This window comes from Trichechus manatus, unplaced genomic scaffold (assembly GCF_000243295.1).
Source record: "Trichechus manatus latirostris isolate Lorelei unplaced genomic scaffold, TriManLat1.0 scaffold00125, whole genome shotgun sequence".
Taxonomy (NCBI): domain Eukaryota; kingdom Metazoa; phylum Chordata; class Mammalia; order Sirenia; family Trichechidae; genus Trichechus; species Trichechus manatus.
In genome coordinates, this window is record NW_004444061.1 from 6,105,575 (window position 1) to 6,122,272 (window position 16,698).

The 16,698-nt window shown below is 35.1% G+C and overlaps 1 protein-coding gene across 8 annotated transcripts in view; it reads left to right on the top strand.

Moving 5' to 3' along the window:
- The window catches only part of OSBPL8 (oxysterol binding protein like 8), a 239,332-nt gene that overhangs the window by 202,970 nt on the left and 19,664 nt on the right, over positions 1 to 16,698 (top strand). For all 8 annotated transcript variants that reach the window (XM_023738893.1, XM_023738892.1, XM_004384622.3 and 5 more), the window contains 6 exons: positions 2,433 to 2,670; positions 3,249 to 3,433; positions 6,228 to 6,309; positions 7,517 to 7,615; positions 9,406 to 9,502; positions 16,022 to 16,120. In XM_023738893.1, coding sequence (XP_023594661.1) covers positions 2,433 to 2,670; positions 3,249 to 3,433; positions 6,228 to 6,309; positions 7,517 to 7,615; positions 9,406 to 9,502; positions 16,022 to 16,120 — 800 coding nt within the window. The remainder of the gene's footprint in view (positions 1 to 2,432; positions 2,671 to 3,248; positions 3,434 to 6,227; positions 6,310 to 7,516; positions 7,616 to 9,405; positions 9,503 to 16,021; positions 16,121 to 16,698) is intronic.

Below are 16,698 nucleotides of genomic sequence, written 5' to 3' on the forward strand. Positions count from 1 at the left end.
CCAACTCATAGTGATCCTATAGGACAGTAGAACTGCCTCATAGAGTTTCCAAGGAGTGGCTGGTGGATTCGAAGTGCTGACCTTTTGGTTAGCAGCTGAGCTCTTAACCATTATGCCACCAGGGCTCCACAGATATGCACAGTAAAGAATAATTCATTTTGGCTTAAGTGTCAATCATAAGAACACAAGGGTAGAATAAGGGCAGTTGCAGAAAATAATGATGGAAAGGTAGGTTTGGACCAGGTCACAGGAATCCTTAATGCAGTGCTAAGGAGTTAGTACTTTATTCTATATGGATAGTGGAAAGTGATGTAATGAGGAAAATTAATCTATAACATTGTTTGAAGAGTAATAAGATCCAAAGGAAGACTGTTGTGATAGTTCCAGGTGACTGCTAATGAGGGTCTAAAATGGTTTGGTGACTGTAAGACATGAGAGGAGGATATTGATAAGAGATTTTACGAAAGTAGAATCAATATGTTCATTCAGTTATGTGACAGAAAATGAGCTGGGAGCTGATGATACAGAGATGATAGAGAGACCCTTCCCTCCAGAGACAGTGGACTTGGATATAAGGAACAGGGTGTGGTTGAAGTTAAAGGTGATTCTCAAATTTTAACCCTGAGTGACTGGGAAGATGATGGTACAGTAGAACAAAGGAGTGTGTTTGGGAGGTAATATGATAATTTGTTAAAGATTGTACATGTTCATAATAAGGTAGCCCCAGAACATACAGGTGATGTCAGCCAAGCATTTAGAAACATGGGTCTGAATCTTAGTGCTGAATGCATGGATTTGGAAATCATCACATAGAAATGATGATGAAACCTTGAAATTAGATAGTTTGCCAAAGGAGAGAAAAGGCTGAGGAAGATGAAGCTCTCTAAAGGATGGGAGGAAGTCAGAGGAATCATTGAGCCCTAAGAACTTGGAACCCAAGCACAGAGACAATTTCAAGGAAAATAATTATCATCAAAGTCCAGTGATACAGAGAAGTCACAGGAGGTAAAGCTTAGACAAGGCCATTGGATTTGGCAACTAAGCCATCATTGGTGACCTTTGAAGGGTCCAGGTTCAGTGGACTGAAGAGTGTGAAAACCAGACAGTGAGAGGTTGAGGAGATGCTAGATGGTAAGGAAGGAGGTGTTGGGGGTTCAGTGGAGTTCTTACTTTTCATGCGGGAAACCCGAGCTTGATTCCCAACCACTAAACCTCATGCACAGCACCACTCGTCTGGTAGTGGAGGCTTCTGTGTTATGATGCTGAACAGGTTTTAGTGGAGCTTACAGACTAGAATGGACTAGGAAGAAAGGTCTAGCAGTCTACTTCTAAAAATTAGCCAATGAAAACCTGATCACTGGGATGGCACAATACCAGGCCGCCTTTCATTCTGTTGTGCATAGGGTCAACACGCTCGACAACAGCTAACAGCAGCGGATGGGAAGGAAACAGCAGGAGTTTTAGACTATTTTTTAAATATATATGATTGTAAATGGAAAGAAAGAAAACATTAAGTATTAAAAAAAATGAATTTCTATTAAAAATTCCCTGGTTAAAACCCAAACAAATGAAGATTTTGGAAAACAAGAACCAAATAGGACATCTCTGCCGTATTACCTATCTCAACGTTGTTAAAATGTCAGTTATGTAATAGCAGCCTTTATTCATTTGTAAAGTATTTTAATGTTCATCACTATAAGATTTTTGTGCTAAATGAAACCCACAGATACTTTCTCAAATAAGAAATTTCTAAAAAATATTTGATTCTGGAAGTGGGGTTTTTGTTTGTTTGGGAGTTTTTTTGCCCTCGTTTTGTAAAAATTATTTACCCTAATCACTTTAAGTAATTTAAGAGTCTGAATATAGCAGGCCTTGTCAGTTTTAGGCTACCAGTCCATTTCTTTAAGTTGAAATTGCCAGTTTCAGTTCTCCCTGAATTTTTGCCCCAAGACTGAGCCTATCAGTCAGTTATTGGATAGAATTGACTTCAGTTCTATGCTAGAATTCTTTGTCTTTTACATTTTCCCATATTATTCTTGAACTTATTTTGAGTGACTTTGGAGACCTTTGTAGGTGGAAAGTCACAATTCATTTGAGTTCACTTGAGAATCTGGTGATCTTGGCTTGAATTTTTTCTTCAGACCAGAAGTGACAATGAGACTGATTCAAGCAATGATGTTTGTGAAACTAATTAAAAGAAAAATCTAGCAGGAGATAGTCTGAAATTTTGCTGTTGGAAAATCTTAGCCCCAATGGTAGAGAAACAGAGCTCAGAGTGTCATTTTTTTAACATTTCCCCAGGTTTTTATTTAACTTCTCTTTGCCTCCATTTACTACTCATGTAGTAAATTCTCAAAGAAGTTAGCTTCATTCTTATTTATGAATTAAATATCTTTAACCTCCTGTATCTATCCTGATTTCTTTCCCCTAAGATTAAATGATAACGAAATTGAACGACAGCATTTTAAGGACCAAGATATGTATTCTGATAAATCTGATAAAGAAAATGATCAGGAGCATGATGAGTCTGACAATGAAGCGATGGGGAAAAGTGAAGAAAGTGACACAGATACATCAGAAAGGCAGGATGACTCATACATTGAACCTGAGCCTGTTGAGCCTTTAAAAGAGACTACCTACTCTGAACAGAGCCATGAAGAACTGGGAGAGGTAAAAATCTATTCTTTTCAGAGATTTTGATTTTCTAATTTTGGAGAATTTTCAGATGAAATTACTTATTTTCCTGAAAGACAATATTTTTGTGCTACCCATTTTATTTTAAAAGTTGCATACATTTAAAATATGTTAGAATTTATAAACAGCTTAACATATGTACTTGCACACATGCCAGTATATTCTGTTAAATATAAAGTTTACATTTTATTCAGGTTCACTATTGAAATAGGATATCTCTTCACATCATAACCAGGTGCAAAGTAAATTGCTAGGAAACATGAGTTTTCAACTTTCTTATTATTATTAGTCTATAGACGTTAGTATAAACTAATACAGCCTAATGTTTTTTATAATGGATCTTTTATACATATTATTTACTTTGTCTCTTGCACTATCCTTTTTACTTAAATTTTATAGCTATAGAATTTACTAGTTAATGGGTTATTTCTGTACTTTAAGAATGCTTGGAATAGTCCTGTGGAAAATACATATTTTAAACATTAGTTGTCTTATCTACATATTTTTGTGTCTAAAATAAATAGTATTTCATTATTTTTTGTTATTTTCTAAAGGCAGGTGAGGCTTCTCAAACAGAAACTGTGTCTGAAGAAAACAAAAGTCTTATCTGGACACTGTTGAAACAAGTCCGTCCTGGCATGGACCTGTCAAGGGTGGTTCTGCCTACATTTATTCTGGAGCCTCGTTCTTTCCTGGATAAACTTTCAGATTACTACTATCATGCAGATTTCCTGTCTGAGTAAGTAGATTCTTATTTCTTAAAACAAGAGGTAACTTTTTGGCTTCAGAGATTCTCTGCAGTGCTGTTTTCAATGATTATGCCTTGCCAAAATAAGGCGCTAATGATACGTGCTCCCTCTTCTCTACCACTTCTTCAATTAAAAGGAATATGAAGCATACTTAATACTTCACTGTAATGTTTCCATTTATGAAATTGGCTTGAGTGATCACAAATTTGAGGAAGATAGGAACTGTACCCATCATGAACAACACTGCTTTCAGTCTCCCCCAACCCGTTCACTGACCTAACATGGGAAGAGGTAATTGGCATTATTTGTTCTTCTCTGCCCAAGCCATCATTCAAGTTCCATACTGGGGCTTGTGCTTCTTTTTATACTTACCATCTCTGCATGCTTGGACCATGTGCAGCTTACACAACCAGAGTGTCCCCTGGTTGCTGACTCTTGGCATAACTCTGCTCTGCCCACTCTCATCTTCACTTTTCTTCCCACCAGCTAATCCGAGACCTAATTCTAACAGACGTAAGCATAAAGGAGTTGGAGGAGGAGCTGTCTACCTCTGTCCCAACAGTTTCTTGGAGAAACAGTAAAAGATAATAACTTTTCAATTCTCACCTGCTGCCCCATTCCAGTGGCAGTGGTATTTCAAGGCACCATGTTTTCTAAAATACGAATTCCTGGTACTGTGACCTGATTTTTTAGAATCTACATCAACTTGTGTATTCAGCGTCTGTCTCTTGGTTGCATTAATGAACATTGCAAAAAAAAAAAGAAAAATCATAAGCTAAGTCAAAGGACAATTGATAAATGTAAACCTCACTCAAAATAAGAAAAGTGTAGATCCAAGCTACAGTAGGATAAATTTGTTCATTCATCACATTGACAAGCAGTCCTAAAACTTTTATACTCCAGCTTGGCCTTATATCTTCTTCAGCTCTTCTTTGTTTTGTCTGTCTAGAAATTTATTTCTTGCAGAATATGAAATAGGTCCCTCTGAATTGGAATAAGATCTTGAGAGAGGTCCATTTTCCCAGGTTGCAAGTTGCACTTTTCTAGCAACAGACACTGCTGCAGAGGCGTTCAGGCATCAGGCACTGTCATTCATTGCTGATGAGAGATACAGAATAGCACAAGGCTTTCTTTGAAGGAGACCTGGCAGTGTTTACCAAAACCATAGGTACATTCATTCTTTGATCCAGTAGTTTCTCTTCTGAGAATCACTCCTACAGCTATAACTATCCATATACAAAGTAACATATATGTAAAATTGTTGCAGCATGTTTCTTAATAATAATAAAGAATTGGATATCACTCAAATGTCTGGCTGTAGTAGACTGGTTAATAGAGTATGGTACTCCATCCACATGAGGAAAAGCTCTACCAACTGAAATGAAGGGACCTCCAGGATTACATATGTGATAGTGTATAGTATGCTGCCTTTTTTTTTCTTTTTCTTTTTAAAGAAAAGGAGGTAAGACTACATACTTGCTTGTTTATGTTTAATGGAAACCGTTTTAAAAAGAGTGAGAAGCTATCAACAACAACAAAAAAAGTTAACTGTAGGAACAGTATAGAGAGATGGGGTGATACCAAGACATGGTATACTCTTTTTTGAACTATGTGGTATAAAATTTAAAATAAAATTGCATAGGAAGAGAATTTAAACTAAGATAGGAAGAAAGCAAGCAGAGGGTTGTTACTTCAGAAAGCACAGCCTGTCAATTTGGGAAAGTCAGCATCCCTTAGATTGTCACAGTTGTTGGTAGACTTAGGCCTAGCCTCTTCCATCTCACACTTCTTCCTCAAAAGTCACCATGTCGGGCCATCAGACCTGCTTATGAAATACAAAACCTTTTTATAAATAAGGACATAGTAACAACTAAACTGCAAAGAAAAGAAAACTTCATAATAGAATTACTTCTAACATGCACAATATTTTACAAAATTTACAACAACAGCAAAATGGCAGAAGGGGCAGCTAAGTCACGACTCCTGAAAATTTCTCTTGTAAGATGAAAATTACGCTCTCATTATGTTATACTTGTAGAGTTTGTTCATTCAGGAAAATCAGTTGGCAGCATGTATGGGTGATTGAAGATTTGATTGATTTAAATAATTTTAAATCATCCATATTTGTAATTTGACACTTCTGTGTTTTTTACTAGGGACTAAGAAACTATATAATCGTATACTTGGTGAGGGAGGTAATTTGCAAGGGAGAGACTGACATCAGTCTGCTGTCCTCCCCTCCATCTAATACAGCACACTTATCATCAGCCTCTAACTAGCATCAACATCTGAGAATGGACTTAACCAAGTGAACGTGGTTCTTCACTGACATACGGGGCTGAAGACCTCTAACAAAATTGTAAATGGGGCTGCTTGGCCACTGTCCATCATTGCAAGTGCTGCGCATCACGCAGTGCATAAATTTCAAAATCTATGTGAGTTTTTTTTTTTCCCCCAATCACATTTTCTCATGGAACCCCTAGCAACATCTAGGGTTCTGCAGAACCCCAGTTGAGAAACCTCAGTTTGGAGAGTTTCAAAAACTACTTTAGTAAAGACCTGGATGGTGTGTCAAAGAATATGAAAAATGGGGAGAAAAAAACTAGATTATGAAAAATGATTCGTGGAAATTGATTTACGTGTTTTTTTTTTTTTTTTTGTCATCTTTTAAATACAAACTAATGCTTTCCAAATATATCTCATACTAGTTGTTGGCTTGCTAAATATAAAGGAGAATTTGTGATAGATTTTGTAATATTTTATGTTTACCATTTTGTTTTTTAGGGCTGCTCTTGAAGAAAATCCTTATTTCCGTTTGAAGAAAGTAGTGAAATGGTATTTGTCAGGATTCTATAAAAAGCCAAAGGTAATATTCTCATTTTACTTTCTTTAGCTTTGTATATTTTCTCCCAAAATATGTAAAACATTGAAGTTGTCAAGAATTTCATTTTACTTGGATCCACAATCAACGTTCATGGAGGCAGCAGTCAAGAAATCAAATGACATATTGCGTTGGGCACATCTACTACAAAAGACCTCTTTAGAGTGTTAAAAAGGGAAGATGTCACTGGCGCCTGACCCAAGCTATGCTATTTTCAGTTGCCTCCTATGCATGCGAAAGCTGGACGGTGAATATGGAAGACTGAATGCCTTTGAATTGTGGTGTTGTCGAAGAATATTGAATATACCATGGAATGCCAGAGGAACGAACACATCTGTCTTGGAAGAAGTGCAACCAGAATGCTCCTTAGAAGCGAGAGTGGTGAGACTTTGTCTCATGTACATGTTATCAGGAGGGACTAGTCCCTGGAGAAGGACATCATGCTTGAGAGGAAGACCCTCAATGAGATGGATTGACGCAGTGGTTACAACGATGGGTTCAAGTATAGCAACGATTGTGAGGGTGACACAGGACTGGGCAATGTTTCGTTCTTTTGTACATAGGGTGCCTATGAGTCAGAATCTCCTCAATGGCACCTAACAACATAACAGCAGCAGCTTTGTAAAAGTTCCTTATTTTTTGTTATCTTTAGATATTTATTAATAATTGCATTAATGGACATCTTTGAGTTAGCAAAATTGCAAACTATTTGATCATTTTAGATTTGCATTATGGTTGAAATCATTTAATTCTGTTTCATGTCACTGCTTCCCACATGACACAGTTGAACTCATTTTGGCTGGTTTAAATTATTTTGAGTCTTTTTTTAATTTTTTTATTGTTGTAATTAAATGAAGTTTACGTTTCAAGTTAGTCTCCCATACAGAATTTTTTTTTTTTTTACATACATTGTTATGAGACCCCAACCGCTCACCCCATTCTGCGACAGCACACTCCTCCCCTCCGCCCCTGATTGCCCATGAACATTCAGCCAGCTCCTAACTCTCTCTGCCTTCCCATCTCATCTCTGGACAGAAGCCGCCCCTTTGGTCTCTTGTATCTACTTGTCTAAGAGGCATATTCTTCACAAGTATCACTTTATGTCCCACAGTCCACTCCAATCCCTGTCTGAAGAGTTGGCCTATTTTGATTCTTCATATTTGTAATTTGAAACTTGTATGTTTTTTACTAGGGATTGAAGAAACCATATAATCCTATACTTGGTGAGACTTTCCGGTGTTTATGGATTCATCCCAGAACAAACAGCAAAACTTTTTATATTGCTGAACAGGTATTAGAAATGCATGTTGCTGTAGCAAAACTGATTTGGAAATTATTGGGATATTTTTATAGATAACATTAACTCAGTAAACTCACTCTTGATTAACCATATTTATTAGTGAATATTTGGTAAGCATTTAACCTTTTAGTACTGAGCACTACCAAATACTATATTCGTAAGTATTACTATTGCAGTCATGGAATCTCTTCACAATAAATAAAGCTATATTTTTCCTGCCTTTTTTCTTGTTTTCCCAAACTCGTATTTCTAAAACACCTTTTTGATCATATTTAAAATTCTCTAGTGGTTCCCCACTTCCTAAATCAAGTTTAAACCTGTTTGTCGGGCATTTGAAGTCCTCCATAAACTTTCCAAGTTTTATCTCAAGTTGCATGCCCTTCTGAGACCTCCACTCCTAGCTAATTGTTTTTAAATTTAGTTTCCCACCCAAGTATTTATTCTCAGCTATTCTTCATCTGAATAAACCCTGACCTGCTTATTCTTCATGAGCCAAATGAGTGCAGCTCCCAGTGATCTGTACCATCTCAAACTTGTGCATTATCTTTTTTTGATTATCCATTAAGCTATTATTTTCTTTTAACACTTGTATTTTTATATTTATTTCCCAGACGGAATTTGTAGCTCCTAGAAGACATGCCACATCCTCCACCTCTCTTTTTGTTGTGCACATAGTAGGCAGTCAGAAAATATTTCTTAGTTTTTAATTTTTTTTGTTTAAACTTATGTACATGTATATTTATGATTCTCAATCTTTCTCCCATTCACAGAAACCCAAGAAATAATGACATTCTATCTCAATAACAATGGTTCCTTAATAATCCTTACCTTGAGTGTAAGGAGGATGAGGACACTGTGTGTCATTTGAAAAATCTTTCCCTTCTGTTAGAGATTTTGATACACTCAGGTTGAAACCACTCATCTGTATTAATGTTTTAAAAATTAATGATTATACTACCTTGTGTTTTAGTTCATAATAATTCTTCACAAAATTAAAAAGCTTGAGAAGAGTTTGATTTTAATTTTGTCTCCATTTCAGAAAACATTAGGTATAAATATTTGGAGATAGTAGATTATTAAAATAACATGTTTTTCAATGCTTTTGTTAGTTTCCTGCAGCCTATTCAGTAATCCATATGAAGAATAACCATTGTATTCATTATCCATTGCCAAGTAATAAATTATTGCCAAAACTGACTAGCTTAAAACACAAATATTCATTATATTATACAGTGAGCTTCAGGAATCTGGGAGCTGCTTAGCTGAGTGATTCTGGCTTAGTGTCTCTCCTGGAGTTGTGTCAAGATGTCAGCCAGCTTTGCAGTCATCTGAAGGTGTCACTGGGCTGGAAGATTCACTTCCGAACTTATTCACCTGGCTGTTAAAAAAAGGACTGAGTTCCTCAGCACAAGGGCCTCTTTTTAGGGTTGCTCACAATATGAAGCTGGTTTCCCAGAGCTCATGATCGGAAGGAGACAGACACTAAGATGGAAGCCACCATATCTTTTATAACCTAATATCAGATGTGATGTACCATCACTTCTGTACAACACAAACCAACCTTGATGCAATGGTACTCAACAGTGGAATTCCTTGGGGGTTATCTTGGAGGCTGTTTACCACAGCCATTAATGTTTAATTTTACTGCTTAACCATACATTACTTATTACCCATTATTAGAGTATACTTTTAAGAATTGAAGTTTTGATAATATGCTTATGCTTATATATATATATATATATATATATATTTTTTTTTTTTTTTCCCCCTATGTTTGATAGGTGTCCCATCATCCACCAATATCTGCCTTTTATGTTAGTAACCGAAAGGATGGATTTTGCCTTAGTGGCAGTATCCTGGCTAAGTCCAAGTTCTATGGTGAGTTTCCACCTGTTCCAACCCATACCCTTTTCTGAGAGGTAGTAGTTTCTGGTGAGTTTTTACTTAGACAGTGTCTCAGGCTGTTTTCAGAAGGGAATTTATATTTCATTTTAAGTACTATATTTACTTGTATAATGGCCTTTTCTCTTATACTGTTTTTTAGCCATTCATAGAGAGATGTCTGTTTCATATTTCATCAAATATGTGTAAGTGCATCACAGACATCACCCTTTTAGTGCATAATATCTTTCTTTTTCCTTTCGACGTACCAAGTTTTTTTCTTCCATCTCACTGAGCCTCAGGGGTCAATCTTTCTATTTTTTAGTCTTTGAATAGAGAGATAAAGAATCCAGATACAGTTAGAATACCTCCATGGTCAGTCAGTAATGGCATTTAACTTTGGACCAAAGCATACAATAAAAACTTTTGTAAGTACAAGGGAAAATAGACAAATATGGTTACAGTAGGAAACTTCAATACAATGAAAACAATGACAATTTTTAAAAATTTTAAATGGAGAAAAATAATTAAATTTCACCTAAGAAATTTTAAACCTTAGGGGGAAAAACCAATTGTTGTAAAATAGGAAAAATAAAATATATAAACAGAAATCCAAGTTTTGATTACCCTAGGGGGCTGGGGTAGACCATAGACAAGTCTGTGACAGGGAAATCTAACGATAGTTTTTGATTCAGGAACATTTCTTCAAGATGCCCTTTATTTCCCTTGATGTTTGTTTTGCTTTGTTTTTGCTTTTTGTTTGTTTCGGAGAGTGATTACTTGTTTTCTTCTCAAGGTTATGTACATTTCTCATTTGGATTATTCCCTCCCAGGCTATAATGTAAATGGCTTTTATGAGTGTGTTTTCTACTCTTGTTTAAGACATTTTGTATTGAGTCTTAACAACTTGAGCAGTTGGCCTTGTTTTTTCTATGTTATAGTATAATTTATGTTTGTCAGAGCCATCTGTTCCTTTATAATTTGAAAGAATTGGCTAAATTCAGCTTTTGCAGGAGCACTGTTTTGATAACTTCGTTTCTTTTTTGGTTATGCGTTTGCTCATATAGAAACTTCGTGTTAGGTCAGTTTTGATAGTTTATTATTGTTCTTAGAATTAGTTCATTTGCTTGAGCTTAAATTAAATTTATATTGAATACATCTGGGCAAAGTATATTCCTTTAAAGAATCTATTTCTTGACATTTTGATGTAGTTAACTATGAATTTTTCCTTCTGTGGTTTTTGCTTTTGGGGTCATGGTTAGAAACTCTTTCTCACTTTAGTTTATATAGTAATTCACTTACATATTCTCATACTTTTTATTTCCATTGCTCTCTAATTTTTCTGGGATTTATTTTTATGTATATAGTGTGTATGAAGTAAGATTATAATGTAACCATTTCTCTATGGGTTGAAAAATTTATTATTTGGAAGAACTCATGTTTTTCATGTGATATCCATGAGCCATCAGTTTCAGAATCACTTAGAGTATTAGTTAACATTTTGAAATCCTGAACTCCACTCCTGACTTACTAAATCAAAATTACTAGGCTTGGGAATATGCATTTTTACAATTTCCTCAGGTGATTCTGATGCACACTAAAATTTGAAATGGCTTATGATTATAATATTGAGTGAAAAGCAGAATTCAAATAGTCTATGTAGTTGAGTCTCAACCGTGCTTTTAAAAATCTGTACATATATATATAGGAAGAAAAGATACAAATATGCCCTTTCAAATAAGGGAAAATACAGTTATTTTAAAATATATTATGCTTATGAATAAAAAGAAATGATTTTATGATATACTGATAAATGTATAAAGTGGAATTCAAAAGACTTATGTAGTTTCCCTGTGTTAGAAATATATATGGACACTAATGCCAGAATAATGTCCTACTAGACCAGTCCTCCTCTCTGTACATCTGGACTTAATACAAAAAGCAATTACATGAAGGCGCTGATGAGAGTACAATTGTAGACACATTCTGGTGAGAAATCCACCCTCATAGGAGAGGAATTATACAAAGTGTGTCCCATTTTCCTGACTTGTAGCCCAGGGCCAGGTGCAATTAACATGGTACACTGGTGAAAACACTGCAGTCTCTCTGGCCTGGGGGACCAAAAGACTAAATTTGGGGAAACTGTGACCACACTGGCAAGGCAGCAGGAATCTCAGAAGGGAAAGAGCCAAAGATTCTATCTGTCCATCTCTGGATGACCCTAGAACAGAGCTGCCACTCCCAAAAAATATATTTTGTAATTCAAGCTCAACCAAATAATTGCCTGGTAGAACAAAAAGAACAGCCCTCCTTGGAGAAACATAATAGTAGCTAGAATCACCACAACTTAACATTAAATTACCCAGCTTACAAAGACCCAAGAAGATGGAACATATTCTCGAGGGAAAAGAAAATCAATTGGGACCAACCCCCAAGATATCTAGTGTTGGAAGTAGCCACAAGGATTTGAAAGCGGCTGTTGTAAGTACTCTCAATGAAGTAAAAGAAGATATAGTTACAATAAAAGAAACGATAGGATAGCTTAGCAGAATAATAGAAATGTTAAGAAATATCAGATGGAAATTGATGAACTGAAAAATACAATATTTGAAATTAAAAATTTATAGAACTTTGCAACAGAATGGAGATTTCAGAGGAAAGAGTAAGTAAATTTGAAACTAGATCAACAGAAATTATCCGATGTGGAACACACAAGAGAAAAATAATTTTAAAAAATGAACAGAGACTTAAGAATCTGTGACATAATATCATGTGATCTAATGTGTATAATTGGAGCCCCAGGAGGCCCAGAAAATGGAGCCAAAAAAGTAGTTAAAAATTAAGGCCAAAAATTTCCCAGATAGAGTAAAAGACAAATTTATGCATAATAATAAATGTGTTTGCACTTAATCACAGAGCTTCAAAATACATGAAGCAAAGAATAACAGAATTAAGGGAAGAAATAGGTAATTCTACAACTGTAGTTGGAGATTAAAACCCTTCCTTAGCAAATGATAGGACATCCAGACAAAATACAGTGAAACCTTTGAGAGCCAGAACTCAACAGGACTACCTTGTTTTTCTGCGTCCCGCAAGTTTTCCACCTTTTACGGGATGCAGTCTTACCACTTTTCTGTCGCCCATTTTAGTGGAAAATATTTGAGTTTTCCTTCTATGACAGGTTTCCACCTTACGCAGGTTTCAGCTTTCAGTTTTTACTGTATCGGCAAAGACAGAAGATCTGAAGAACACTATCAACCACCTTAACCTAATTTAGATTTTAAAACACTACAGTCAACAGTTGCACAGTATGCATGATTCTTCAAGTATATGTGGTATTTTCCCAGGATAGATCATATGCATGGCCATACAACACGTCTCAATAAATTTTAAAATATTGAAACCGTACAGAGAATGTTCTGCAACTACAATGAAGTAGAATTAGAAATAAATAAAATATCTAGGAAAGCTCTAAACATTTGGAAATCAAGGAATACACTTTTAAATAATCCAAAGGCAAAGAAGAAATCACAAGAAAAATTAGAAAATAACTTAAGCCAAGTGATAATGAAAACACAACATGTCAAGATTTGGGAGAGGCAACTAAAGCTGTACTTAGAGGGAAAATTCATAACCGTAAATGTTAATTTAGAAAAGAAGAAAAATCTAAGCTGATGATCTAACTTTTCACCTTTGTAAATTAGAAAAAGGAGCTAATTAAAGTCAAAATAGAAGGAAATAAAGCAAAAGTTGATGTAGAAAGTGGAGAGACAGTACAGAAAATCAGAGAATGCTAGAGTTGATCCTTTGAAATGATCAACGAAATTAATGTCTAGTTAGACTGACCAAGAAAAAGGGATACAAATTACCAATATCAAGAATAAATGACGGGACATCACTGCTGATCCTTCAGACGTTAAAAGAATAATAAGGGAATATTAGGGACAATTTTATGTCAAAAAATTTGACAATTTAGAAGAAATGAACAAATTTCTTGAAAGATGCAAATTACCAAAACTGACCCAAAAAGAAATATAAAATTAAGGAAATTGAATTAGCAATTAAAAAGTCTTCCTACAAATATACTCCAGGCCTGGTTGTATTCACTGGTGAGTTCCTCACCAGTATGAAAGTTGAGTGATAGATAAGGAAGACTGAAGAAGAATTGACGCCTTTAAATAGTGGTGTTGGCGAAGAATTTTGAATATACCATGGACTGCCAAAAGAACAAACAAATCTGTCTTGGAAGAAATACAGCCAGAATGTTCCTTAGAAGCAAGGATGGTGAGACTATGTCTCACATACTTTGGAGATGTTATCAGGAGAGATCAGTCCCTGGAGAAGGATATTATGCTTGGTAAAGTAGAGGATTAGTGAAAAAGAGGAAGACCCTCAACAACATGGACTGACACAGTGGCTGCAAGAATAAGCTCAAGCATAACGATTGTGAGAATGGTACAGGACCAGGCAGTGTTTCGTTCTATCGTGCGTAGGGTCGCTATGAGTTGGAAGTGACTTGACGGCACCTAACAGCAACAACAACAACAAGATCAGAAACAAGGCAAGAATGTTTACTTTCACTACTGCTATGCAACATGGTGGTAGCCAATGCAATAAGGCAAATTAAAGAAATAAAAAGCATTCAGATTGGATAGGAAGAAGTTAAACCATCTATTTACATGATACTTGTATATAGAAAATCTTCTAGAACATACAAAAAAGCTACTCGAGCTATTAAGTGAATTTGTAAGGTCACTGGATACAAGATCAGAATACAAAAATCAATTCTAACTAGAAACGAACGCTTGCAAAATGAAATTTAAAAAAAAATTGTATCAAAAAATAAAATACTTAGGAATAAATTTAATGAAAGATAGGTAAGACCTGTACACTGAAAACTACAAAATATTTCTGAGGAAAATTTAAGAAGACCTAAATATAAGAAGAGATATACTATGTTCATGTAGTGGAGTATTCAATTTTGTTAAAATAACAAATTTCCCCAAATTGATCTGTAGATTCAGAGCAATCCCAATCAAAATTTCAGCAGGCTTTTTTTGAAGAAATTCTTCACACTTCAACAAAGAAGCTATATGGATTGCAAAAGAGCACATGAAAAGATACTCAGTGTCATTATTCATTAAGCAAATGTAAATTAAAACCACAATGAAACATCGTTATACATCTATTATAATGGCTAAAATGTCAAAAACTAACAATGCTAAATGTTCATGAGGATGTGGAGCAATTGGAATGCTCAGGTATTACTAGTAGGAATAGAAAATTATGTAACAACTTTATTAGAAACTGCCAAGCTGTTTTCTGAAGTTAAACATATACTTACTGTAAACCAGAAGTTCTACTCCTAGATATTTTACCTATGAAAAATGAAAATATATGTCCACAGAGAGATTTGTACGTGAATGTTCATAGTAACATTATTCATAATAGCCCGAGACTGAGCACAACCAGAATGACCATCAGCTGGTGAATTGATAAACAACTTGTGTTATTTTCAGCAATAAAAAGGAATGAAAAATTGATGCACACAACAGTGTGAATGAATCTCAAAAACATTATGTTAAATGAAAGAAGTCAAACATAATAAACTATATGAAATGATAGAATAGGCAAAACCAGATAGAAACCAGACCAGTGGTTTCCTGGGCCTGAAGGAAAGAATTAACAGCAGACTAGCACAGGGCAACTTTTTGGGGTGATGGAAAGTTCTATATCTTGATTTTGGTGGTGGTTATACAACTGTATACAATTGCAAAACTATCAAACTGCACACTTAAAATGGGTCACTTTTATTGTATATAAATTATACTTCAATAAAACTGGTGATGGGGGAGAGAAAAATACATATGGGGAAAAGACTAGAAGAAAATATGAAATTTTATTATTGATTGCATTTTGGGGAGGTATGCATTTTTTTTTCAATTTATTATTTCAAAAATAAGTAAGGCTTAGGACTTAACTAAACAATGTAAGTTACAGATAAGAAATACTGTTTTTATTCAAAATGGGCAAATTAAGCTGTATAGTTAAAACAGTGTTTTATTGGGTGCTCTACCTGTTTAAGATTTTTCTTAACCTCCTCATATAAAATAAAATAAGCATATAACTGTAACTTTTTAAAAGTACTTGTTTTTTAAGAATAGGAATATGAACGAGATATGGTTTAGATATATGATAATGTTTACGTGTTTGGGCACATTGAGATTGAGACATTTTTAAGACATTCTACTGTAAATGTCTGGTGGTGGTGTGTGCTGTTGAGTCGATTCCGATTCATAGCGACCCTGTAGAGCTGAGTAGAACTGACCCATACGGTTTCCAAGAAGCGGCTGGTGGATTTGAACTGCTGACCTTTTGATTAGCAGCAGTAACTCTTAACCACTGCACCACCAAGACTTCCAAAAATGTCTGGTAGGTGTCCTGTGTATATATTTTGTTTTGTTTTGAACTGGTTGAATTTGTTTTGTGAAAATTAATAAGTAATACTCATTTCAGGAAACTCATTATCTGCAATATTAGAGGGAGAAGCACGGTTGACTTTCTTGAATAGAGGTGAAGATTATGTAATGACAATGCCATATGCCCATTGTAAAGGTAAATATTTTCCATATTTGAGTTAGATGTTTCTTAAACCTTTTTAAGTATACTTTATATAGTCATATATTGCTATGCTTTGAGATTGATGGATTTAGCCTTATATTTTGTTTGAAAGTATCCTTAGTTTATAAGCAGTTGAAGATTATTGCTATCATCTGCTGAATTTTTCTTTGTTGAATTAGTTCACCCATAATAGAATTTTTGTGATATATATTTTAGTCTGAAGAGACTGATTTACAGTGTTAGAATTTCTTTTCATTTGCTTAATGTGTAGGGTTTGAAATTCACTGAAACTGCCCATTATTTCACAGTCCCCCTGGTGGAACAGTGGTTAAAGGTTCAGCTGGCTGCTAACCAAAAGGTTGGCAGTTTGAATCCACCAGCCACTCCTTGGAAACCCTGTGGGGCAATTCTACTCTGTCCTATGTGGTTGCTATGAGGTGGAATCGACCCGACAGCAACAGATTTGGTTTTGGCTGAAAACTGATTTTCATCTTCTGGTACCATCCTTTTTAAATTTTAATTTACTGCTTTTTGTTTTCCAAGCCTTTTAAATTTTCTTTCTTATCATCAGT